This window comes from Macrobrachium nipponense, chromosome 4 (assembly GCF_015104395.2).
Source record: "Macrobrachium nipponense isolate FS-2020 chromosome 4, ASM1510439v2, whole genome shotgun sequence".
Classification (NCBI taxonomy): Eukaryota; Metazoa; Arthropoda; class Malacostraca; order Decapoda; family Palaemonidae; genus Macrobrachium; species Macrobrachium nipponense.
In genome coordinates this window covers 13,797,464-13,825,317 of record NC_061100.1, presented here as the reverse complement: position 1 = coordinate 13,825,317, position 27,854 = coordinate 13,797,464, and the positions used below count along the sequence as shown (strand labels likewise).

At 46.0% G+C, this 27,854-nt stretch overlaps 1 protein-coding gene across 1 annotated transcript in view; it reads right to left on the bottom strand.

The window, feature by feature from the left end:
* The window catches only part of LOC135210722 (mitogen-activated protein kinase kinase kinase kinase 3-like), a 365,691-nt gene that overhangs the window by 258,592 nt on the left and 79,245 nt on the right, over positions 1-27,854 (bottom strand). The window contains 2 exon segments of the mRNA XM_064243517.1: positions 5,675-5,830; positions 27,357-27,414. Coding sequence (XP_064099587.1) covers positions 5,675-5,830; positions 27,357-27,414 — 214 coding nt within the window.

Here is a 27,854-nt window from a genome sequence, read left to right as displayed (position 1 = left end):
GTTAAGAAACTGTAGTCTACTTCGGTGTGTGCATATGACTTGACCATACCGTCAGTCTAAAGGATGATTTTCTTTTAACATTCTTTCTTCCTCCGAGGCCGAGGGGAGAATGGAAAAATTTCTATCTTTGTAATACAATTTAGTGTTAGACGAAGGAGATCCTAACAAGAAGCAAGGATCGAAGAGAATCATTCCAGTTTCCTATTACATGGACATAAAGCTGTAATGAAACGGGTTGCTAAGGTCTTGTAATCTGAAAGACCTGCACCCTCCTTGACTTCCTAGTCTATTATGTCTTCCATCTCTTGTTCCAAATGTTGGTAGAAGAGAGGGAGTCACCTAAGGAGAGAGCCTCTCTTCACAAAGAGAGGGACTATTTCTCCGAAACAAACCCTCATGACAGAGATGAAGTCGCTTAGGCGAACATTAATTCCCTGTCATGAGAAGATTGTTCTAGTTAGAAAACTTCCCACTGTCACAGTCCCTCCTGACATGGGCTACGGTCGCCTGTGCGACATCTTGTGTCCCTCCCTGTCAGAAAACCAACTGATCTTGTGACAAATCTCAAAATAGGAGAGTCTTTGTGAAAGCTATCTCCAAACACAAAGAAGCTTGAGATCCTGGCGCCTGGCGTCTGGCTGACGCTTGGTTGGAGCCTTGGCTCCTCGCATCTGGAAGACGCCTCTCGTCCGCCGAGCGTCCTGGCTGACGCTTCGCGCTTGGCTGACTGCTCACATCTGGAAGACGCCTCGCGCCCTGGAAAGACGACTCGCACTCAACTGGCGCCTCCTGGCTGGCGCCAAAAAACTTGGCTGGCGCCTCGTGCTTCGATGAAGCTTCACGTCCGGAATAAGTCCTGGCTATAGTCTCGCGTCTGGCTGATTCCACGCCTCTGTATGACGCCTCGCGCCTGGAAGACTCCTCACGTTTAGCTGGTATCCTCTGTGCGACATCTTGTCTGGTATATGCCTCTCTCGCTCTCGAACTAGACCGAAAATCTTCCTCTACTTGTTTTAGAAGACGAAGCTTCATGTCTGAAAGACGCCTCGTTTTTGGCAGGAGAGAGAGAGTACGAGACTTCTTGATCGGAAGAGAACCGTCCTTCTACGAGGAGGATGTCTAGCCATAACTCCTACCAAGGAGGCTAGCTTCTCTTGAACAGCCAGTAGGATACTCTTAGAAGCTTCTCCCGCGCCTTCTTCAATGGGAGGGGAGGGAGACCTCGTAGGAGTATGATCCGCTACGTCCATATAGGGGGACGTCGACACAACTTCACCTTCTTGATCGAGGAGGGAGCTTCATCAGTGAAGCGCTCTGGCTCGAGTTCAAAGAAGGTTCTTCCAAAGCCTTTTCTGGGGCTTGGAAAGATCCGAGTCTTTCCACCCTCATATAAGTGAAGGAGAAGCAGAAGAAGAGAAACACTCTCGCAGGACGCTTTTTCTGAAGCGGTCCTGAGCAGTCTGTTGCGAGAAAGATAATATCTTGCATCTTCAAGAAAATTCTTCGTATATGAAACTTCTTTCTCCTATCCACCAAGACTCTTGATAGGTGCCTCGTCCGAGTTCTCAGAGACTTCTAGCGGACGGGATTCCAGAAGGAAGAGGTCCTCTTTCCGAGAAGGACCCTTAGTACTCCAATCAACGAAGATATCTGCTGTAGTAACTTTCCCAGGATCTTCGCAGCTACTTCTTACTTCTCCGTATCCGATTTAGGGGAAGGAGGATATACTTCCGTAATACTTTCCGGGATATAATCCAGTTACTTAGAGATTTCTAATAACTTTAGAAGGTCTCGAAAATTCGTCAGAACTTCCCCCTTTCCGATGAGGAATCGGATAACGAAATCACTATTATAGGATACCTTTCCAACGGTTATCCTTGGCAGTCTGGGACGCTACTACAGATCCTGCCGAGGGGGGGACGCGCCCGGACCGGAGGTGATTCTCTAAAGAAACCTCCTTACGGCTTTCGACATTCCTTCTCCTCTGGGTTTGTGAGCTTGGAAGAGGTCTAGGCCTGAGAGCGAGACAGAGCCAATCGGGCGCACCCTCATTATTATAGGATGCCTTTCCAATGGCGAACTTGGCAGTCTGGGACGTGCTACAGAACCTGCCGAGGGGACGCCTGACCGGTGGGGATTCTCTATAACCTCCGTAAGGCTTTCGACTTTCCTTCTCCTCTGGGCATGGGAGCTTGGAAGAGGTCTAGGCCTGGGAGCGAGACAGAGCCGATCAGACGCACCCTCCACTGCAAAGGGGAACACTAAAATCACTTCTTACCTTTCAATAGCTCGTATTTTGAGCTACATTCCTTTGTCTTCAAATTGCAATATGAATTTGAAGATTCTGTGAAGTAAGAAGGAGATGAGGATACAACACTACTAGTATTGTTAATGCTCTAACTGCTCGTTAGTACGAGAGCTATAAAAACTTCTAAAGGAAGCATAACAAATTCTATTTTTTCTGACTTCCTCAAGAAGGAAGTTAGCATAAACTTCCTCAATCAATTCTAACATTTACTACACGTTATTAATGAATAAATATTAAAATTTCCCTTCTTGCAAACTATGTGAGTGTCTACCGAAAAGTTCGGTAGTTACACGCAAACAATTCTTCGAAATTTTCGAAGCCAAAGTTATTAAAACAAATTAATATGCGTATGCCGAACCAAAGACCCAGTACTTCCCTGCAAAAGATAGCCCAGAAGATTGATGGCGATGAAATCCAAAAATCAAGTCAGGAGGAACTGCAAATGTTGTTTACATTCCAAGTGACAGAGAAAATATGATAGAAAACGGGAATGGTTCCTAGTCCTGCCACCCAGGGCAGGGCGGTAGATCACCTGACCTACCTGCAGCGTGTGCCGCGAAATTTGAATTTCTGTCGGGGACGACGGAGTCTTAGCTATGTATATATCTGACAGGTAAGTTGATTGTATGAAAACGTATTTTCTAGAATTCTTCTTCTGTTTTAATATTACGTATATGTTTCATTATAGCTGTCAGTAACTCGGTATCTCCATTAGGTAAAGATAGAATAAAGAATAGAAATTAATGGTTATTATACTGTTTGGTAGTTTCATTAGTTGAAGAGAGAGAATGAAAATTTATGGATTACTGTGTGTTAGGAAAAGTGCTTGGCGATCGTTCGGTACTCGTAAGTGCTGAATGTAAACAAACGGTTGGAAGGTTTTTTTTTTTTTTTTTGTGTATTATAGTTAATGATTAATTAATAATTATTTGAAATGAGTACATACTGATTATTTATAAATTTTATTGCCATATTCTAAGCTTTTAGCTTCTTAGGTTTAGATGTCAGAATCATAGACTAGGCTACAGTAGCAACTGCTAACACAGGCTCGGCTTATTGCTAAGGGACATATGCTAGTCCTAATATATGCAGTAAAAATGGGGTTGAACATTACATGCAGTTGAATATTACTTAAGTATGTACAGTATTTTGCCTTTTTGGAGTCATATTTCTTCCGTTGGATCGGCGTTGTAACCCTAGAACATGTGTTGTAAGCCTGGAAATATAATTTACTGGGGTGTTTTTGCAGGGCTTGGAACGGATTAGGCATTTTACTTGTAAAATGCGGTTCAAGATACGAAAAGCTCATGATACGAAGGCCGCCTCAGAACGGATTAATTTTGTATGTCGAGGTACCACTGTAAGAGGTAGCATTGGTAAATATGCTTGCTGGTTCCTTAACCTGTTGACAGAGTAGCTGCGGGAAATTACTGCCTCTGGTTGTCACTCACCTCAACTTGTAGCAGCGAGGCGGTATAGCCTGAGTCGTCTGCTACTTGAGTGGGATCCTTTGAAGCGAAGGAGTGCTCTGATTGCTGACAGAGTTATGTTTCCCCTGCCCTGGGCTCAGTACCACAAACAACCAGAATAATAAATGAAGTTGCCTATCGCCAAATTAAAAACAAACACCACTACCCAGTACCCAACTATTAAAAACTGATCTGGAGGGTACTCCATGTGTAAGTGTTTACATATACTATATGTGGAATGTATGTGTTATTCCATATATAAAAACTATGGTATTAGTTAAACCAATGACCCAAAGGGGTCACATATGAGCTTGCAAGAGTGTGATAGGCAGTGATAATGTAAAGTTGACTAAGCCTTGACATGTTGTATTAGCATCCTAATTAGTAGGCACCTGTAGTCATCAAATCTATTGTTGTGTGAATCGTCGGCAATGCTTTCGCTTGAGAAACCATGTTGACCTATAACCCAAAATCGTCCTACGTGACTTTTGTCTGATATGTTCATCTGTGTGTATGTTCGTATGCTGAGCTAGTGTTTGCTCACCTATGATCTTGTAAACCGAATTGTATATCAGACTTCAGTTAGCACTCTTCATTGGAAGACCTATCAAATCTTCTCTAGGTCACTTCACGATGTAAGATAGAAGAATATATCTTATTTTTGTTCTGTGTGTTTCAAACGACTAAACCCTAACATCAGAAGAAGTGACTGAATGAAACTTAGAATTATCATCGCAGTCCATGATACCCCAATGAGGATGGGACTTGCACCAACCGACCTTTGCGTATAATATCACAGGTCCTTATAACCTTGTTAGACGAAGGCCCAGCCCCAACAATGGTAGCAGCGAATAGCCAATAGATGAGAGAAGATGATCCCATACCATCCGAAGAATTACGAATCTTAGAAACATGTAACATATCAGAAGTCAACGCCAGCGAGGCATGAGAATCTACAAACAACTTAGCGAGGCACAACAATCTGTAGGCAACTTAGTGAGGCACAAGAATCCGCAAGCAACTTAGCAAGGCACGACAATCTGCAAGCAACTTAGCGAGGCATGAGAATCTGCAAGCAACTTAGTGAGGCACGACAATCTGCAAGCAACTTGGTGAGGCACGAGAATCTGCAAGCAAAATCCTACGGGTCTACAGACATATAAGGCAGACATACAACCGCTTACATCCTTCACACCTTTAACCACAATTTTAGATCACACCCAAGGTGAACGGAAAAACAAATACATCACAAATACAATAAAAAGATGAAAAAACTTCAACCTTCAAGTTGGTCGGAGAGCACCACAATGCCTCAACTACAGCTGAATAAAAAGTGTTGGCTTGAGGCAAGTGAGTGGGTGATCTCCCCTCTCACCTGCCTTCCACCAATTAACCACCTTGTTATCAAGTTCCAACGACTTTTCCAACTCACACTGAGGAATACTCATACATCAAAGGCAATGGCTTACATATTCTACTACGAACAAGAGAGAATTGTTCTGTCAGTATCAGATAAATTGATTTAGCCCTACAATCATCAATAATAAAAATGTTGAAAGAAATATAAATAAATGCTATTCATTTCATTTCTAAATCCTTTACTGGCTAGCTTAGGCTAACATACATGAAATTAGTCAAGACTCAGCAACCTACTTGCAGCAACACTGCCATGCACATTTTACCTCTAAAGCATCTCTAGCATAAGTGACCATTCATTTATGCTTGACTGTTTTGGTATCACTTGGTATCTTCATTAGCTAAACTCTATTACATACATTTAGTTAATCTGAACAATCTGCAAATTCAGACAAAGAGAAGCCACTGTATGAGGTGCATGCTACTAAAATGTTAATTATAATCAGAACTGACAAGTACTAATAACATAATTGTTACTTACTGTGATATATATCCTGCAAAGAACCCCCACCACAAAATTCCATGCATATCCAGAGTTTGTCCCGGCGAAGATAACTTCCAAAGTAAGCCACTATGTTTGGATGCCGGCAGTCCTTCATCATGAGGATTTCTTGCTGAATAATGGTGAAATCATCACCTAGAAAAAAATACAATGAGGGGGATAAATTATATCATCTTAAAACTTGTTTGCACATCAACTGTGCTTTAGTTCATCAATATGAACATGCTGACAACAAAAGCCATCTTTACCATAACCATCATTTTTGGTAAGTTGCATCTTTGAGACATTTTCTTTTATTTGTAGCTTTACTTTGTATGATTTTAGAGATTCTTCCCATTATGGGTTTCGTATTACAATTTGTTCTTACATAGTACCCTCTTGCCTGCAACATAACTCGTAAGTCACACTGTATTCAAAGATAAAAGAGAAGAAAATAACATATCGGGTAAACTACAGGCAGTGCGCGGGTTACATCTTTTGCTTCATGGTGCTGTTAACCACAATTTTTCAGTGCCATAAGTGGAATTACTTCACCGTTACCTGCTTTACGGTGCTGTAACCCGGACTTACTGCACTGTAACAGCGCTGTAAGTGCTATTTATTCCCATTTTAATTATGATGATTTGGGTTAAGGCGATTTTCGGCTTACAGCTCCCTGCTGGGAACTGAACTCCTGCCATGCCCTGACAAATGCCGTAGCAAATGCTGTACATCTACAAAATTACAAATTAAAATCCTGTTCTTAAGAGTATCCTTTAACCTTGAATGATCAAGTAGTTTCATGTCTAGTATGGCCCAAAAGTATAGTGATAGTGATTACTCTAGGTTAAAGGATGTCATAAGAACAGATCTTTAGTTTGTACTTCCACATCCATACAGAATCTAATTCATCTATACCTTATGTTACTTGTCACCCCACATTATTCTTTGCCTTCTTCTGTGATCATTCTATGCACATTCTTTCTGATTATCAATGAATTGCATGGTCCCTTATCTCTACCCACCAGAGGAAACATCAGCTCTGTTGTGAGGAACAGTGAATCTCTAAACTTTCTATCATTAAGATGAAATGTGCCATGATTTCAGCTTAGTTTCCCTGTATCTGATGGGTGTTCTAGTCTTGGAGGTCTCTTGTAGGATGCTTTCACGAAAAGTATGACTAGCAGAAATAATATTCCACTTAGACATAGAAAACTTTAAATTCCCTCAAAAGAAAACAGCAATATTTAAATTCCCTCAAAAGAAAACAGCAATATTTAAATAACCAAAGTGGATAATAGTGAAAAAATGACAAATTTGTAACTAATTTGTATTTTTCATAACTAACAAACCAGAGGTCTTAACATTAGGATTTACTCGCGCCAAGCTGGAAACCGGTAGAATTAAATTATACTCGTGCGATCCAGAGACTATTGGTATTTATACCAGGTCACGGGGCACATATACCCAGAATGCCCTCGGCGTCTGTATTTTTCCCTAACCATACAAACCTGGAGTCCTTTACTTACGGTAGATTGCAGCTCAGCCGAAACTACCAGCTGATACATTCTTTTATATACCGAGGTAGTTACCTGCCCAGCAGTAGGGAAGCAACGCCTCCCCACCAGCTCACTGAGTCGTCACTTTGATTACAGCCAGGACTTTGATGACGACCCCTGAATCAAGGGGATGGGTGTTTGGCTGGGCCATACAAGTAAAGGACTCCAGGTTTGTATGGATAGGGAAAAATACATTTTACTTTCAAAAATGTCATTTGTTCCTACACCGTATACAAACCTTCCATCCTTTACTTAGAGGACTCACCCTAAGGTAGGGATGGAAGCCCTGTCTCGCTGGCCGAGAATGGAACCCGGGATGCCAGGACCCGGGCTTATAGCTCGGGGTCGTGGATCCTTCACCCCGCGAGCCATAGTAAATGTGACCTGATGGCTGGCGGCCTGGGTATCAAAGGCGTGAGCGTAGAACTCTCTCTGGCAACCAAAACCAGGCTATATAGTAATTATAACGGGTTTGTTGGGTTGCAGCACACTCCCCCTCGGAAAGGAGTGTGGAGACTGACTTCTGTGTGTCTCAGAACAACCACTAGTCGAACATGGAATGCTTACCAGTATCGAAATTGGTGCCGGAGAACGGGTTTCGATGCTGTGGCCCCAAGTAAGGGGGAAAGGTGAAAAGAAAATAGGCCAGTCATACTCACATTCACCCCCAGCCTGATACAGAACCTTGATCCTCAATTCAATACTTCCGACTCTGAGGGCACGGAGGCAGCCAAAGCACTTGCTGAGCGGCTACCACAGGACCAAGGTCAGTTGTGTCGAGGTAGCTATGGGTACAGTCTCTAAGGTAGAACCTGGTGAAGGAGGAAGGTCGAGACCATGTGCTGGCTTCCATCACCTGGTTAACAGAGAGGTTCTTCTTGAAGGCAAGAGATGTGCCCATTCTACGCACATCGTGAGCCTTAACTGGTCCCAGCAAGTGGAGAAGGAGGAGGAGAGGGAGTACGGCAAATCACCTCCCAAATCCAATGTGAAATGGTATTCCTCGTAATCCTCTTCTTTGACAGGCCAGTACTTACAAAGAGATGTTGTAAGGTGGGTTGAGTAGAGCTGGTCCATTGGAGATAGTGCCTCAATGATCTCAGAGAACAGAGAAGTAGCTCATTTGGGTCTTCGGTTATTGTGCTCAGGCTCACAACCTGGAAGAAGAGAACCAAGAATCGACCTGGGCTGGATTCTGGGTTTTCTCAACAAACTCAGGGACGAAGCTGAAGTAGGCATTGGTCCAGCGCTCAGTATGAGCGACAGTATAGCTAGGCCATGAAGCTCGCTGACTTGCGTGGAGGAAGCAAGAGCGAGAAGAAAAACCGTTTTCAGGGCGAGATCCCTATCAGATGCCAGGGACAACGGTTCATAAGGAGCTCTCTTCAAAGACCTGAGGACAGCAACGATGACCCAGGGAGGAGGCTTTGCCAATACCGGAGTGTAACACTGTTCAAAGCTTTGTATGAGCACAGAGAGTTCCTCTGAGGAAGAGAGATCGATTCCCTTCAGTCTGAGGACATGGCTCAAGGCCAAGCGATAGCCTTTTACAACCAAGACTGAAAGGAGCTTCTCTCTCTAGAGGTAGAGTAAGAATTCGGCAATCAAGGGGATAGAGACTCTGAGAGGAGAACAGCCTCTCTGATGACACCAACCACAGAAGATGGCCCACTTGGTCTGATAGACAGACGAAGACTTCCCGAGGTATCCTGACGTTGCTGTCAAAGCCTCTTGCGAAAAGCCATTCGCTGTGAGAAGCTGCCGGATAACCTCCATGCGTGAAGATGTAAAAAGCTCACCGCGTTGTGGAAGATTCTCACATGTGGTTGGCATAGGAGGTTGGGGAGTGGCAGAAGCACTCTCGGAGCCTCTACCAGCAGAAGTAGAAGGTCTGAGCACCTTTCTATATGAGGCCATTTCAGCGCTACTAGTGTCATGGACAGAGAAGGTGTGGATCACACTCGATTCAGCACCTGCCTGATCAGGCAAAATGGTGGAAAGGCATTGACTTCAAGGCCGTCCCAGGGGTGCTGGAATGCATCCTCGAACGGCGCCGCTGGATCTGAAACTGGAGAACAGTAAATCGGCAGCTTCCAATTTAGAGAGGTAGCGAACAGGTCTATCGTTGGGGAACCCCACAAAGTCAAGACTTTGTTCGCTATCTGAGGAGCCAAAGGCCATTCAAAGCCAATGATCTGTCCTCCTGCTCAGATTGTCAGCCATGATATTCCGTTTGCCTGGAATGAACCGAGGTGTCAACCCTACTGAGTTGAGAGCTGCCCATTCGTGAATCTGCACTGCTAGTTAGCATAGCTGCAGAGACACAATACCGCCTTGACAGTTCACGTATGCCACTATGGTGGTGTTGTCACTCATCAACGCCACCGAGTGACCTGTCAGAAGAAAGCTGAAGCTGGAGTGCCAGGAAGGCAGCTTGAAGTTCCAGCGCGTTGATATGATCCCGACATTCCTGGTTGGACCATAGGCCCAAAGCCAGGTGTTGCAGTAGGTTTGCACCTCATCCTTCCTTGGATGCATCCGTGAACAGGAGCAGATCGGTTGGAGGAGACTGGAGCCCCCTCAACAGGTTCGCGTCTCCAGCCACCACTCGAGATCGGAGCGCACGTTCTCCTCCACTGGGACTAGATCGTGAGGAGAATCTCGATTTTGTGACCAACGATTCTTCAGACCCCAGTGAAATTACCGAAGGTGCATTTGAACGTTTGGAACAAGGCATTCCAGCGAGGCCAGATGTCCCAGCAACTGTTGCCACTGAAGTGCTGGCAGCTGGGACTGTCAAAGGAAGGGCAGAGCGACACTTCGGAAGCTTTCCAGTCTTTCCAGTGTCAGAAAGTCTTTCCCTGCAATGGTGTCGAGGATCATACCGAGATACACCAGTCGTTGAGAGGGCTCTAGAGAGGACTTCTTGCAGTTCACCATGATCCCCAGATCGTGACAAAATGCTAGAACCTTGTCTCGGAGGAGATGAAACAGTTCCACCAAGGGCGCCAGTATCAACCAATCATCTAGGTAACGCAATAGACGAATGCCCTGGTGATGAGCCCATGTCGACACTAGGGTGAACACCTGAGTGAAGACTTGCGGAGCTGTGGAAAGACTAAAACATGGAACCTTGAATTAGAACACTGTCCACTACAACAAGACGAAGATCATTCCTGGACAACGGATGGATTGGGATCTGGAAGTATGTCTTTTAGGCTGATTGTCACCATGTAATCCAGAAGACAAATGGCCTGTCTGACCGTGCTGGGGGTCTCCATCCTGAACGGGGTTTGCTGAACAAACTCGTTCAGGGCTGACAGGTTAATGACCAGTCTCCAGCCTCCAGGCGCCTTCTTTACAAGAAAGAGTCGACTGAAGAAGCCTAGAGACTCTTCGAGGACCTACTAGAGAGCGTCCTTCCCCAGCATGTCCTGAACTTCCACCTGAAGGGCGAGATCCTTCATCGATCCCTGACAATAGGATGATGACGTCTTCGGGGGTCAAATCAGAGGAGGGGGGAAGAGTTGATGAACGGGATGCGATACTCGTGTCTAATCCTCCGCCTCGTGGTACTGCCACCTCGTCCACCTGGCTTGCAGGCAACCCCCCCACAGGTGGCAGAGTGGGGGGAGTGCCCTCCTCACTGGTCGCGGCGGACTCTCTTCCTTTTGCCGTGTTTGCCTCCCCCTCAACCACCCCTGGTTGAAAAGGGCTGCTGACCTCTCGGCCGCTGAGTGGAGGCGGCAGTGGGACAGGGATCAGGCCTGGATGGAGGGCCAGAGTGACGTCGAGCAAAAACAGCAGGAGGTTGGGGCCACGGGAGGATGCTACACAGTATAGCAAAGAATCCTGGCTCACTCTCCTAAAGTTTCTGATCATCTCATTTACATCCGAAGATGCAAAGAGGGTGGTCCCTGAAGCAAGGCATTCCTCAGGTCGGTCACATCCTGAGGGTCCACAGCTTGATCAAGCCTTGATGAGATGGCGTCCCTACGCTTGAGCACCAGGTTGGCCCAAAGGTTGGCAAGCTGGTGGACTAAGAACTCCATAGCCTTACCTCCTGACAAAACGAGGTCATGGAGCTGACCGGCCATGTCCGCTTGCTTGTCAGGCTGCTGTGGAGTCTCAGAGGTGGCAAGAAAGCCCACCATACCGCCCCAAAAGTCCAACCATGAAGCTGCTTGCAATGCCACCATCGTGGTTTGTTCAAGCTATGACATCTCCTGGGAGGAGAGTGTCGAGGTTCGGTGTTGAAGTGTCTGGAGCGAAACTCCAGGTGCCAATGATGTTATAGTCAGGTTTATGGGCAAGGGTGAAGGCTCAGCCTCTTGGGCCACATTACACTTCCCCTGCTTCTGGAAAGCAGAGGGGAGTAGCTTAGAGGACCGAGATGCCCGCAGCAAGTCCTTCCTCGCTGAAACTTGTCTATTGACTTTGGTCAGATGACAAGGGCAACACAAACCTGGACCGAGCACCCCAAGAAGAGCGACAAAGAATGTCGACTGCCGACGTATGGCCTTTCAGAGTAGCTGGAGCTTCTCTAGGCCGTTTACCTTCCGGATGAGACCCATGATCTCGCGAAAAGTGGTTTCAGCTGCCGCATCTTCCAGAACAGCTGGAGCAGCTGGTTCCGGAAGGTAGCCAGCTGAATCGTCGGTTGCCTCGTGAAAATCATTCTTCCTCTGCATTGAAGGACCCAGGCATGAATGAGAGGGGTCCAGTCTTGAAGAAGAAGGCAGAGTCTCTAGTTGTTCATGAGGGGCAGCAGAAGGTCCGGGAGCCAAGGCCCCCAGAGCCACAGGAGCCCTTGGAGGCTCGGAATCACAAGGGCAATTCGTCGCTGCCTTCCAAAGCTCCTCATGCCCCCATCGGACAGTCCCTTGCGAGAAGGGGGAAGGTAGAGTTGGAGGATGCGTATCTGCTTCTGGCAAAGCTGGAGGAGAAAGAGGAGAAGGAGCCCTCTCTGCAAGCACTGTGGGAGCCCTGTCAGGAGGATCTCCACTGGGTTTGAATTCGATGGGAGAGATAAGATACATATCTACAAGGGAACGCGCCCTCAGAGATCGAGAACCTCGAGAAGTTGGAGGTCTCAACTCGTAAGGAGGAGTCACAGGATGCCTTGCTTCCAGAGCGCCTCTCGCCTGACGTTAAGCACTCGAGGCAGCTTAGGGATAGTAAATCCCCTAACTGCTCTCCCAAATACCCAAGAGGAATAGGAAGGGTCATTTGAAGGAGAAGGGGCCTGCTTGCGGCCTTGTTCTCGAGGAAGAGTCGAGGACTGACGACCTCTGATTAATGGCGAAAGCCTATATGGCCGCCTTCTGCAAGGCTGGGTTGCAGCTTTACGAGGATCCCAAGGTGGAGATGGGACCTCCGGAGGAGGAGGAGCAGATGATGGAAGTTGCGAGGACGGGTACTTTGACTCAGACGTCTCATATTGGCAGACGGGAGAACACTTAAGAACCGTGCACGTTAGAATGCGCTGGAGAGCGTTGACGCTCTACAGGTGAAAAAGCGCGTCTTGTAGCGTGTGTAGAAGAAGAAGAGCACTCTGAAGAGGGAGCGTGTATGGGGCGTGATACTGGAGACTGAGCGCGCCTGCGGGAGTGTTTAGAAAAACACTCTGACGACGCGTGTTGGCGCACACGGGCAGTGGCACGTCTTGGTAAGCCAGGCCTTCCCGTTTCACCAGGGGAAACGGGAAGGCCTCGCCTTTTCAAAGGCTGGCCAGGAGTTAAATTGTCGCTCGTATGTGCTTCACTCCTGGAGGAGTGAGACGCCGAAGGTCCCGAAGGACAAGTCCCCGACGAGGAAGCAGAAGGCCTGGGTTGTTTGGTCTTCGAGGAAGAACTCGTAGGCGAAGAATCCCTCTTCTTCTTACTGGGCAGGCGACCAGGTACAACACTCCACAAAGGGGGATCCAGATGTACATATAAAGGGAGTGAGGGTCTCTATCAATCCTGCTCATGAAAGTCCCACACCTATAGCCCGGGACACCAGGGCAGGAACGCATAACCATTTTGTCAAACATACTCGCGTTTATCTAGAAAGAGAAAAAAAATATTATGAATAATTTCAACAAGACACCGAGAGCGAAAGAAAGAGCTCTTTCCTTTCTACCGGCTGTGATCAAAATGACGACTCAGTGAGCTGGTGGGTAGGCGGTGCTTTCCCACCGCCGGCCAGGTAACTACCAGCCCAGCAGTTAACAACCTCGGTATATAAAAGAATGTATTAGCCAATAGTTTCAGCTGAGCTGCAATCTATCATAAGTAAAGTATGGAAGGTTTGTATACGATGTAGGAACAAACTATAATAATGGAGAGGGATACCTATAAAGAATCAACTCCTAATCACTTTTCTTGCATTCAGCTTCATTTTAACTAAAACTCAACTAATTACAGTAACCAGAATTGTAGGCAGTCACTGGTTATTGGCAGGGGTTCCATTCTCGGCAGGGTGCTGATAAGCAAACACCACCATTAACCAGTTAATGCCACTTATGTTAGGTATGTTATGGTGCCATAACTCTATTAACAGCACCTTAGGCAAGCGCCATAAAACCGGATTGCCATTAACTGAGTCCGCCCGTAACTGGGGGACTACCTGTACATTCATCAAGTCTTCCATTTTTACCTAATCTATATGTGTATACAAAAGTCCATAAACTAAACATTTCATGACATCCCTTTATTTCAAATGAAGGGGCCCTTCATATCTCTTAACTAAATGGTTAGCATCACTCCTGCCTCCATTTCTTGATAAGTTTTCCAAGGTTCACATGAAAAATATAAATTTTGATCAACAATTTATTTGACTACTTATCTACTGTTAAATATAGCCCTTATCTCCTCACTTATCAGCACAGAGATAAATGCTATCATTAACAGTAGGTAAGATTTATTCAAGGGTGAAGATGAGTGCAACTTAAACATTTTAGTAAGAAAATGTGAATTAATACCTGTTACCACCCTCCCACATGTTAATATACCTAATGAAGTTGTGCATTCATGTTAATGTTCTAACTTTTATGGAAGATTTTACTAAAACAATTTAGTTGTGCCAGGGATCTCCATTTTAAATAATCTGTTTCTGGAATCAACTGAAAATAAATTATGCAGTATTTTTCCACCTATTATCCCTTAATTTATTAGGTATGCTGATATCTGGTCTATCTGAGATACAAAAGTACCATACACTTTTTCAGCTACTTATTCCATTTTGTCCACCAATTAACATCAAATGTGACAATGAAATGGCTTCTTTTGATATACATACTATAAATCATTCATTAGTAATAATACATAACAATATTTTTCCAATGTTTTAGGAAACCTACACATAGCAATAAGTTAATATGATGAGAAAATAAAGATCTCCTTTTTCCTCACTGTTCCTACATGCCTACATAATTTGCAGCTGTTTTCATTAACATTTGAATTTTTTTTTCCGTCTAATTATTTTGTGAGATTGGGTCATCCTTCATGTAGATTGCAACAACCTTGTTAAGTTTCTTTAATGATTCAATATATTAAGGATAACAAAACTTTGAAAGAACTATTCTAGAATAATGATCAAGTTTTTAGCCAAGACACTCCCAAATTTTACTGCACTCCTGGAATTTATTGTAAAGATTGTTCTCATGTTTATATAGGGGAATAAGGCTGTTCAGTATACAGTATAACGCTTTATTTTATAATGTAATTTTTATAGAAGTGACTTACCGAGTAATTACATAGCTGATTCCACATTGAAAGGAGGTGGGATACATGGATATATTCTACTCCAAAACACAATGCTTGTTGTTTCTTTACCTGGTAAGAGAGCTCTGCAGGTGGGTAGTGCCTCTGGTCAAAGCTCCTCTTAACCTGTAGTGGCATTAGCAGTATAGCCTAGGGTCTCCCCTACTTTAGTGGGAACTTTACAGCGAGGGAAGTACTCCAATGGCTAGCAAAGTTTAAAAAGGATGCCCTTACCCTGGGGATAGACCAGAATAACCACACAATTCTGTCACCCACACTGTCACCACTAAAAACTGGTGGGTGCTCCAGGTATAAAGTAACCCCAGGCCTTCCCTTAGACTCAAGGCGAGGGGATAGTAGAGGGACAGAGAGCCCCTTACACTTCCTCTCCAAAAACCCATGCCAGCCACGGATAAAGGTCCTAATGCACTACAATTTTCAAAATTAGTTTCGACATCCTTAAGGTAGTATGAAGTGAAGAATGACTTGCATCTCTAAAAAGTTGACTGCAGAATAGCCATGAGAGACATATGTCAAAACACAAGAACCAGCAACAGCCCAAACCTCATGAGCCTTCACCTTAAAGGTTGGTAAGATGTCCTATTGAATTTGAGTGTGCGCTTCTGAGACCAAGCTTCTCCAGAAAAAGGAAATGCCGTTCTTTGACAAAGGGTGAGAGGGATTCTTTACAGAACACCAATCTGAGAAGAGCGGAAAGTTAACCTGAACAGAGCCGAGAACTCGATTCAGTTGATCCATTAGTGAACAAGCCGAGCCAATCGTGTGAAAGTGACCAGGGGCCTGGCATAGAAAGTATGCCAAGCCAAGACATGCAAGCTGAGCCTAACCAGCTGATGGCACGAATGCAACCAGGGTATTGGCTCAGCATGCAAATCCCGCCAAGATGAGACTCGTCTGCTATGAACAATTGCTTTCCTCCCTAAATACTCTCGATCTCCTTCGAGGCCGAAGCCCCTTGAGATGAAAGCGAAAAGGGAGGATTCTATGTCTGCTATCCTGCATGTTTAGACCCTAAGATCCAAATCACTACGGATGGGACCTGACAAAGTAGTCAGCAGGTGATGTCAAAACACCTGACATGTTGGCACCTAATCTTGTTCTGTGCCTAAACAAGATGAAAAGCAAACCTTCTGGCACTGGTTTGGAAAGCGCCCGAGATTCTGCAGAATCCCTGATACTCAAAAAACTCACTAGTCTAGGGCCCTCAATTCCAAGGAATTCAAGAGCATGACAAAACTCCTGAATCTCATGAAGAATGACTATCGGGAGCAGTCCCCTCTTGGCTTCCTAAGAAACCAAGAAGGGACAGGCACAGCACCAGTATTAGATGCAGACTTCTAAAACCGGGACCGAGAGTGAAACCTGAAGAGGTCATGCCCTCGAGCCTCCCGAAACACGAAGGTGAATCGACTCCCATCCTACGAGCCGGAAGTGTTAACAAGAGAATCCAGCCTCCCTGAAGAGAGACAGTCCCCTTAGGAGCCCCATAGGACTTCATACGGGAATCTGCTCAATGCTTCTCCAGGTGCTCGATTGAGACCGAGACACCAGGAGCTCAGTCAGAGACTGAGTGCCCTTGAGACTCCTGAGAAAATGCGAATCATCTCCCGCTCTACAAGTGGGAAGAGTCAACAAGAAAATCCTGCCTCCCTGAAGAGAGGCACTCCCTTAAGTTCAGTAAGACTTCTTCAGGGAATCTTTTAACAGATTCTCCAGGTGCTTGGCTGAGACCATGGCACCAAGTGCTCAGTCAGACTGAGGCACCAGACTGGGCTCTGCCTAAGTACTGTGTAGTACTGGCAGGAAAAGCCGGGACACTTGCATGTCATGGCTCTTTCTCTCACCCTATGCCTAAACTGGGATATGGAAAGGTCTCTCTAACACTAGTTCAGAATGCTTGAAATTCCATAGAAAATCGAGCACTAGGAGGTCTCAGCACCCAACACAGCACAAGTCTTAGAAGTGGACTTCAAAGAACTGGCAACGGAGCGCAAACCGAAGTCTGCGCACCCGAAGGCTCCCAAAAACACAAGATCCTGTGAGGTATGCGATTTGGTTCCCAAGCCTGAAGGACAGGAAGAGCCGGCTAGAGAACCAACTATATCCTCCGAAAGGAGGCAGCCCCTTGGAAGGCCCATGCAGGAACTTCTTAGGGGAGGAGAAGCAGCCTATTCTTCGTCGACCGATGAGCCTTGGAAGAAGAAGGGGAGAAGGCAGCAGAAGATGCAGAGGATAAGTTTGAAAAAGGTGCTCATCTCACAGGGCTTCTTCCTCGAACTCCTCTTTAGCGTTTTCTACAGGAATAGCCACAGGAATGACTAGGGCAGCTGAGGAACGAAAACATAAAGGGGCAGTCTGGCCGACAGGAACTACAGGAACAATCAGGGCAGCTGGGGGAGGAGGCACAACGGGAGCTGCCCTGTGACTGGTCATCAGGAAAACAGGAGCAATCAAGACAGGGGGAACAGCAGGAGTAGACAAACTACAGATACAACAAGGCAGTGCCACACCATAAGGAGTACCAAAGTTGAAAATCCTAAAGGAAAGGAACACCAACAATGACAATTCAGGCATCTGCTACTGCGCCTACGATGCTCACTGTCAACCTAAAGAATGAATGAATGAATGATTGGAAGTTTTCTGGCATCCTGACATCAAAGGTTATTGACGCCTATATCTTTTATTATAAATAAAATATTCAATTAAAACCATAAAAGCAAATATGTCATTATAAAAGTTAAATAGCTTTCAGAAGACCTGCTTCTGAAATAAATAAAAAAATGCCGCTAGCATTGTACAACACATCATGTACGAGAATCTTGGCAAGGATAAACCTGCCATCCTCATCTCGAGCCTCAAACATATCTATTTCTTTCTGTGCTATAAGTGGGGCATTCAGTCAACAAATGCCTCACTGTCAAGGGTATCAAACAGTCGTCGCAATATGGTTGGTGTTGGCCAGCTAGCAGAAACTCATGACATCCTAGCGTGACCAATTCAGAGACGACAAAGAGTATTCTCCCTGTCAACCTAAAGAAAAAAGCAAAAATGATTAGTAGAGAAGGCCTCCTCTTGCTTAGAGGGTAATTGCCCTATGAAGTGGAGGAGGCCCTTGTGAAGAGTTCGCCCGACTGCCAACCACTCCCCACTTCCACACCCTACAAGCAAGTGAAGAGGGCAAAGAAGAAATCCCTCCCAAAGGAGAGAACGCCATAAGGAAAGATTACCGGGTGAGAGAAATGAGAACTAAGGGGGGGGGGGTACTGAGGGAAGTGTCAGAAGCGGGAAAACAAGAAAAAAAAACTTCTGACAACACTCCTCCGAAGTTTCCTCCCGGCAAACGTTCGACAGTGCATGTGGCAAAGCAACATCCAAAAATAATTATAAAAGATATGCTGCCGCACCCTTACAAGCAGAGGGCGTGAGGATGTGATAGGAGACGAATGTTACACCAATGGCCACCGGCCCCAAGACGCACGCTTGGGGAAGGCGGCCTGCAAGGTTATCACAAATTGGGGGTTCATATATTAATAAATATCAAACACAGTATGTTCAGTATATATATATATGTAAAAAAGAAAAGAAAAGATCCCATCAGGAAGATCGAGTTTAATGAGTCAGGCAAGAGCTCACGAAAACAAGTTTGCATCGCATAATGGCCAAAAGCAAACAGGAATGCTTACATCCTGGCAGGTGGGAATACCTGCCTACCGGATGGTAGTTACTGCCTAACCACCCTGTTCAAAGAGTTTTAGCGGCAGTTTTTCAGCTTCTCTGAAATTATTTCCTAATGTAAATGACTGAGGGTTTGTATATTGTGTAGGAACAAATACAATTTCAGAAGTGTCTAGGATGGCATCCTCCCAAACTAGGTGGAGTAACCAAGGAAAATGCTAGCAACATGTACCAAGAATTGATTACGAGTAAGTACAAACTGACAATATGGTCCTGAGTTTGGTCCATCCCTCTTGTGATACCAGAAGTGTCACAAGGAAGAAGTTCTAGTAGCCAACCAGCAGACTAATTAATACCTTGCATGAGACAATCCTTGTAGGACATCTTGGACAATTCCCCTTGCCACAAAATCCCTCCAGAAAGGAGTCTCATGAAGCAGACAGCCATAAAGATCATAATTAGACTGACTACATATCCTGGTAATCAATCCCCTAAGGGAACTATGTCAACGTTCTTTCTACAGGAGAATGAGCACTTTGGAAGAACTCTGGCCGATCCCCAAAGAAGACATACTTCCACCCATCTCTAATTAGAGGAGGAAAAGGAAAGAGGGTAAGATTCCTGTATTAATCTGAAATGAACTTGCATATGAATACATTATAGAAGTTGTTAAATTTCCATCATGAAAATTCTGACTTTTTTCAAAATAATCTCACAATCCCAGAGGACGACTACTGGAGCACCCAAAGGGTCCTAGATATGGCAATATCCTTAAAGATAAGATCTTCAGTTATCACAGAGGCTCCTCTGGCCCCCAAACACCTCCTTGGCACCAGTCATAAGTTAGAAGTGTTAGAGGAGAGGAGTCCTTTGACATCTTGTTATTGTCAAGAACAAAACAGAATTTTAATGTACAGGCAGTCCCCGGGTTACAACGGGGGTTCCGTTCTTGAGATGTGTCGTAAGTCGAAAATTGTCGTAAGCCAGAACATCGTAAAAAAAATCCTAAGAAAACCTTACTTTTAATGCTTTGGGTGCATTGAAAACTCTGTAAACTGCATTCTTATTGCATTTTTCATCAAAAAACCTTCAAATATTGATTATTTTGCATTTTTGGTGTCATATTACATCTGCCAGATCAGCATTGTAGGCATCTTAACCCTGGAACATGTGTCGTAACCCTGGAAATAATGTCTGATGAATACAATTGAGAAGCGCCTTAACCTCGGAAGGTCGTAACCCGGGGACTGCCTGTAATGGACAGCCCTGGACTAAAGCTATAGTCCTAGACAGTTTGGAAGATCAATCAAAGAAAGGAAATAACTAACCATGCAGTGTAAACCTTACTGAAAGTCAGTCACAAACTTACGTGACAAACCTATGCCTTCTCCTACATTTCCGATCCCAATACCAGGGTCAAAGACAAGTATCTTCAACTGGAGAAGAGAATGCTCAAGGGAAATCTCACAGATACCCAGACTCCTGGCAGCAATCTCTCCCTTCAGCAGTCCAAAGGCAACAAAATAAGGAAGAGAGAGCAAGAGTACTGAGGTGGAACCCAGCTTTCCTCTGGACACATCACCCCACTCCAACATCCAAAACAAGACAGTAGTATGGCTTTCTTGTAACTGATGAAGTTTCTTGAGCATAAAAACCCAAGTTTTGCTGTAAAGTTTACTGTATGAACCATAATAGTATATTTGCAAAGCACTGACACTGCAGACTTGGAAAAAAAAATATGCTGGAGCAGGAGAAACTCAAGATTATTTGTCTATAAACATGATATTGTAATGATACAATTAAGTTTGTTCATACTTACCTGGCAGATATATATATAGCTGATAATTTCCGACACCGACAGAATTTAAAACTTACGACACACGTAGTGGGAGTCAGGTGGTTAGTACCCATTCCCGCCGCTGGGAGGCGGGTATCAGGAATCATTCCCATTTTCTATTCATAATTTTTATTTCCACTGTCTCCTGAGGGGAGGTGGGGGGCGGGTAACTTATTATATATATCTGCCAGGTAAGTATGAACAAACTTAATTGTATCATTACAATATCATTTTGTTCATGCAACTTACCTGTCAGATATATATATAGCTGAATCCCACCTTTGGTGGTGGGAGAGACAGAATAGAGGATTTAGGAAACACATATGTGCAGATAATTGATATCTTGATTCCTTACTTGTTAGCATAGCTGGCTTCGTGATTACTGCCACGTAAGTCTGCTTGTGCTACTAGAGTTGCCAGCAAGGTAGAGACCTATGAAGCTGGTGCACTCCAGATGATCTGTCAACGGGCGAGACCACGACGTGACTAGACCATGGACCATACTAATGAGGGCAACGAGACAAAAATACCACCACCTGGCTTAGTTTACCAAAGGTATCCCACTTAACTAAGCTAATGGACGGGAGACCCGCCCCAGGCGGTCACTCCACAACCATAAACACAAATTAAAAACCCCCTAATCCCTAAAGGATAGGATGAGTGTTGCCTCCTGCCCCCAAAACAGTGTCTGCAGCAATGTATGGTCCGAGGGAGAAGCAATTTTCGTATGTCACTTTCACCTCCCGCAGGTAGTGTGAAGCGAACACCGAATTGCTTCTCCAAAATGTGGCATTCAAAATATCTTTGAGAGCCATATTTTTGTGAAAGGCTACCGAAGTAGCAATAGCTCTCACTTCGTGAGCTTTTACTTTCAGAAGCTTTAAATCACTGTCACTACACTTATTATGCGCTTCTTGAATCGTATTCCTAATGAGAACGCCAGTGCGTTTTTCGACATAGGAAGATCAGGTTTCCTCACTGAACACCACAAATTGTCCGATGAACCTCTGCAAGCTTTAGTTCTCTGCAGATAGAACTTTAGAGCCCTGACAGGACACAGGAATCTCTCACGTTCGTTTCCCAACTATATCTGCCAACCCTTTGATTTCGAAGGACCTCGGCCACGGGTTTTGGAAGGATTCTCGTTCTTTGCTAAGAACAGGGACTTAAAGAACACACCGCACTACTTTCTGAAAAGCCGATCTGCTTGCTAATGGCCTGAATTTCGCTAACCCTCTTCGCCGTCGCCAGAGCGGTTAGGAAGATCGTTTTCTTCGTCAGATTCCTGATAGAAACTGAATGAAGCGGTTCGAAGTTACTCGACATCAAATATTTGAGTACCACATCCAAGTTCCACGAGGGTACTTTAGGCTGGACAATACCTTCCTAGTTTCGAACGATCTAATGAGATCGTGAATGTCCCTATTATTAGACAAATCGAGTCCTCTGTGTCTAAGACTACAGAAAGCACGCTCCTGTAGCCTTAATAGTCGGAACAGCCAACTTCACTTCTTCTCTCAGATGAAGAAGGAAGTCAGCTATCTGGCTCACAGAGGTAGTGGTGGAGGAAATGCCCTTCTTCCTGCACCAGGATCTGAAGACAGCCCACTTCGATTGGTACATAGCGATCGAGGAGGGCCTCCTTGCAGTGGCAATCGCCTTCGCCACAGGTTCTTGAACCCCTCAGCTCTGGCCAACTTCTTGATAGTCTGAACGCAGTCAGACTCAGAGCGGGGAGGTTTTTGTGGTACATCTCGAAGTGGGGCTGTCTGAGTAGATCTTTCCTTAAGGGTAGAGTCCTCGGAAAGTCTACCAGGAAGGACATCACCTCTGTGAACCAGTCGGCTGCCGGCCAGAAGGGGGCGATGAGTGTCATCCTCGCTCCTTCCGATGCCGCAAACTTCCTCATCACTTCCCCGAGGATCTTGAGCGGGGGAAAAGCGTATATGTCTAGGCCCGACCAACTCCAAAGTAGGGCGTCTACTACGACTGCTCCCGGGTCCAGAACTGGCGAGCAATAGAGTTGAAGTCTTCTCGTCCTGGACGTTGCGAAGACATCCACCTGTGGACAGCCAACAGATTCCACAGCGACTGGCAAAACCTCTTGGTGAAGGGTCCACTCTGTCGGCAACAGCTGTCCTCGTCGACTGAGAAGGTCCGCCCGCACATCTGTACTCCTGACACGAACCTTGTCAGGATCGTGACTTCTTGTGCTTTTGCCCACAACAGGAGTTCCTTTGCGATGGCAAACAGAGAAGGCGAGTGAGTTCCCCCTTGATTTCTTAGGTATGCCAGCGCTGTGGTGTTGTCCGCATTGATCTGAACGACTTTGCCGGATACTTCTTCCTGGAAAAACCTGAGAGCCAGATAAATGGCTGACAGCTCTTTCAGATTGATGTGCCAGGACACCCTGTTCCCCTCTCCAGGTGCCCGACACTTCTTTCCCTCCTAGTGTTGCTCCCCAGCCCGTGGACGACGCGTCGGAAAACAACACTAGGTCGGGGTTCCGAAGTTTGAGGGAGAGCCCTTCTGCGAGCTTCCGAGGATCTGACCACCAACTTAGGTGATCCTTCACCTCTCTCGTTAAGCACAAGATCGCCTCCAGATCTTGCTTGTTCTTCCAACTGTTGGCTAGGAAGAATTGAAGAGGTCTGAGGTGGAGCCTTCCCAGAGAAACAAACTTCTCCAGTGAGGAAATGGTCCCCAGCAAACTCATCCATTCCCTCACCGAGCATGTTTCCTTCCCCAGAAAGGTCGCCACTTTCTCCAAGCATTGAAGTTGTCGCCCCTGGGCCGGAAAAGCCCGAAAAGCCACTGAGTCCATCTGAATCCCCAGATAGACTAAAGATTGAGACGGAGTCAAATGCGACTTTTCGAGGTTTACCAGAAGCCCCAGGGACTTTGCTAACGTCATGGTCGTGTGCAGGTCCTCCAGACACCGTTCGCGCGATGAGGCTCGAATAAGCCAGTCGTCTAGGTAGAGAGAGATCCGTATATTCTCCAAATGAAGCAGCCTTGCTACGTTCTTCATTAGAATGGTGAAAACCATCGGCGCTGTGGTCAGACCGAAGCAAAGTGCCCTGAATTGGAATACCTTCCCCTTCAGGACAAATCGCAGGTATTTCCTTGATTGGGGATGGATGGGGACGTGAAAATACGCGTCTTGGAGGTCCAGTGAGGACCATCCAATCCCCCGGTCTCAAAGCTGACAGCACCGATTGAGTCGTCTCCATCTTGAATTTCTTCTTTATCACAAAGAGATTTAGACTGCTGACATCGAGGACGGGTCGCCACCCCCCCGAATGTTTCGGCACCAGGAACAGGCGGTTGTAAAACCCTGGTGATTCCAGGTCGAAGACCTGTTCTACCGCTTGCTTCTCGATCATTTGTTCCAGCAGATCGAAAAGTACTTTCTGCTTCTCTCCTCGATAAGAGGGAGACAAATCCTTTGGTGTTGAGGATAGCGGGGGCGACTTCAAGAACGGGATCCTGTACCCTTTCCTCACGACATCCAGCGACCAAGGGTCGGCATCTCTCTCTTCCCAGGCTCTCGCGAATCGAGAAGCCCTGGCTCCTACCGGCGTCTGAAGGACTTCCGACTCACTTCCTACTCTTTGACGGAGCAGGGGTTTTTCCTCTGGAAGAGCCTCTTCTCGGGAGGCTGCTTTCGAGGAAAGTCCAGCACGAAAGGGCTTCGATTTCTTGGCAAACGAAGCTCCAGAAGATGAAGCAGCTGCTGGCCTTCTAGAAGACTGAGCCAGAAGGTCTTGCGTTGCCTTTTCCTGAAGGCTTGAAGCTATGTCCTTAACCATAGCCTGGGGAAAGAGATGGTCTGAGAAAGGAGCGAAGAGCAAGTCCGCCTTTTGCGTTGGAGAGACGGATTTGGCCGTGAAGTTACAAAAGAGCGCTCTCTTCTTAAGAATCCCCGAGCTAAAGTGCGTAGCCAACTCCTCAGAACCATCCCTGACGGCCTTGTCCATACAAGAAAGTACGCTGGACAGCTCCCCCAGACTAATAGTATCAGAACTCCTTGACCTGGCATCTAAAACTCCAAGACACCAGTCAAGAAAGTTGAAGACCTCTAGAGTCCTGAAGAGGCCTTTTTAGGTGAAAGTCGAACTCGTTATGGGTCCACGTGACTTTTGATGAAGACAGAAGGGCTCTTCTGGAGGCGTCTACGATGCTCCCAAAGTCACCTTGAGCAGAGGCTGGTAGTTTAACGCCTATGTCCTCTCCTGTCTCATACACCAATGCCTCCTTTACCGGCAGAAAGTCTTGAAGGCGGTAAAGCTAAAGAGGACTTTCCTGACGCTTTCCTCTTCTCCATCCATTCATTGACTTTCCGGAACGCTTGCTTCGTGGAAAGCGACTTCTTCATTTTAATGAACCCCGATGCCTTCGTTGCCTTAAAAGAAGAAAATTGAGAAGGAGGAGTACGAGGGGCTTCCGGTTGAAAAGTTTCTCCGAACTCCGACTGTAGCAGACGCATCAAAACTTTATAGTCCGATGAGACAGTAGCTGTTTGTTGTTCTTCCTCTGCTTCTACTAAATCGTCGCTAACTCCTTCCTCAGAAACTGGAGAAGTAGGAGGAAACTCTGAAGAAAACTGACGCCCATGAAGGGTTCCTTCATCCACCTGAACTTGCATCGGTGAGGGACTGGTGTCTACCAGCGCGCGCTTGGCGTCCCGAATCCGCACGTTTGGCGCCGACAGGTGCTGCGCGCTCCGACTTCTACCAACACACGCTTGGCGTCCACTGGCGCGCACCGAGCGTCCACTAGTGCACGCTTGGCTTCCACTGGTGCGCGCCGAGCGTCAGTCAGCGAACGGCTGCCGCTCACTGGTGCACGATTATCCACAACAGGTGCGCGTCTGGCGGCACCTGAAGCGCGCTCCACTTGCACACTTAAGCGGCGCTCAGCGTCGATCACTGCGCTTGCGAACATGCGAAGACTTGCGAGCGGGAGATATATCATCCTGAGAGCGAGAAGCGAACTTCTCACCTCCTCTAGAGAGCTGCTGGGGAGCAGATCGAACTCTAGAGGGAGACTCGAACGAAGAGAGAGGCGAGCGAGGAGAAAGAGCGGGTCTTGACTTCTTCACAGGAAGCTTCTCATCCTTCCTACGACGCGGAAGAGCCTCTCTAGCAGCAAGAGCGTCCTGAAGTTGCTGCTGCAGTGACTGAATCATTCTCTTGTTAGGCGAATCTTCCTGCTCCGGGGAGGGACTGATCCTGTGAGCAGGAGAGCGGCGAGGGGACGCCCCCCTCCCTCCTCCCACCCGGTATGGGCCTCTTCCCGAGCTCTGGAGCGACCGTATCGCTCACACGAGCTAAAAAAACTGAATCCAAGTCCGAAGACTCCCTACGCCTTTTCTGCGGCGGAAAAGCAGCGAACGCACTGTCAGGCGAAGATCGCAAAAGCGGCGAACTAGGACGTGAAGCGTCAACATTACGCGCCGTCCTTTTCAGCGGACGTGAAGCACCTTGAGAACTCCACCCTTTACGTGGGGATGAAGCCTCCGATGACTAAAACACTCCTTGAGGAGACGTGCCCGTGCACGCTCCCTGGCAGTCTGGGGATTTTCATCAGTAACTGCCGAAGGCACGTCAGATCGGTGGGGGTTCCTTGTAACCCTCCTTCGGCTTTCGACATGCTCCCTCCCCAGGTCCTGGGAGTCAAGCAGAGGTCCAGGCCTAGAGGCGAAACGAGGCCGATCTGACGCACCCTCCACTACACAAGGGGTATCACTGCACTTTTGCACGTCACTTTTGCTCTCAAGAGCCAACACTTTTGATTCTAGATTACGAATCGACTCCAATATTAAGGATAAAGTATTACTCTCTACAGACACTGTTTCAGGGCCCGGAGGCAAAACTACAGGGTTAGGAGCATTAACAGAAGGAGGGTTAACAGGAGAAACATTAATATCTTGAACGCCTGAAACACTCCTGGAGGAAGACCTCCTTAACCTATCCTTTTCAAGTTTCCTAAGATAGGTCTCATACGCCTTCCGCTCAGAATCTGTTAGTCTTTCGCACTCCTTGCAACGGCTTTCATACACACATTCATGCTCCCTGCAACTCTTACATACCGTATGTGGGTCTACTGAAGCTTTCAGTAAGCCTACCTCTACATCAGTTTTCTAGAGCAGAACCTAGCGCTAGCTGTACTAGACCCTGACATCTTATTCCAAGAAAAGTCCAAACCAAAATCAAATCAGTCCACTAATAACGTGTGCCTAGCCACCGATCCAATCAATTAATCCAAAAAAAAGAACCAAAAGGGATACTCAAGTAGCAATAAGTTTCCAAATCCAGACGGAGGTGCTGTAAACAGATGTTCACAACACCGGCGACAGAAAAATTATGAATAGAAAATGGGAATGATTCCTGATACCCGCCTCCCAGCGGCGGGAATGGGTACTAACCACCTGACTCCCACTACGTGTGTCGTAAGTTTTAAATTCTGTCGGTGTCGGAAATTATCAGCTATATATATATCTGACAGGTAAGTTGCATGAACAAACAGTCAAGTTTCCACAACCACATAAGAAGCTTATATCTTGACCTGACAGGAGCCCCAAAAAAAATGTGATGGATTTCTGACAGGTCAGTGGGGGTACCACACCAATTACTTACATTCCACCATTAAACATGTTGTTATCAAGCTTAAATGACGACCAATTGTCGCTAAAGGGGCATCCATGTAAGAGCAAAAGTTCGTACTAATCTCAAAAGAATATAATAGTACTGTAGCCATTTAAACACAAAAAATTAAATTAACTAAGAGGGGGGGCCTTAAAATGCAAAACCAAAACATCTTCCCCATGCAACAGTCCTTACCAGGTTCCAGTTTGATGACTTTAATGGCTGCAAACTCATTTGTAATGAGTCGTTTCGCCTGAAAAATAAAAAATTTTATAAATAATTTCAACTTTACCATACTTATCGATAAAATAATTTCAGTTCAAAAGATAAACTGTTAAGCTAGCAATATGTGCGTCCTCAACTTACGGTGCTTTTTCAGTGCCGTTAACAGCAATTCACAGCGTCACAACTTGATGTTACATCAAGTTATGACGCCGAAGTGCCATTGACAGTGCTAATGGCAAGAATAGGCATCAAGTTAACGGCATTTACGGCGCTGTGTAACTTGATGCAACATGAAGTTAAGGTGTCGTGAGCACTGTTAAAGCAGTGTAACCCAAGAAAAACCGACTTACGGCAGAAATAAACTTATAAGTGCAATGCTGGAACAGATCCTCCACCATAAGCCAAGGACGCACTGTATTAAGTATTAACATCACCTAAACACAGTAGAAATTAAAAAGTTAATGCAAA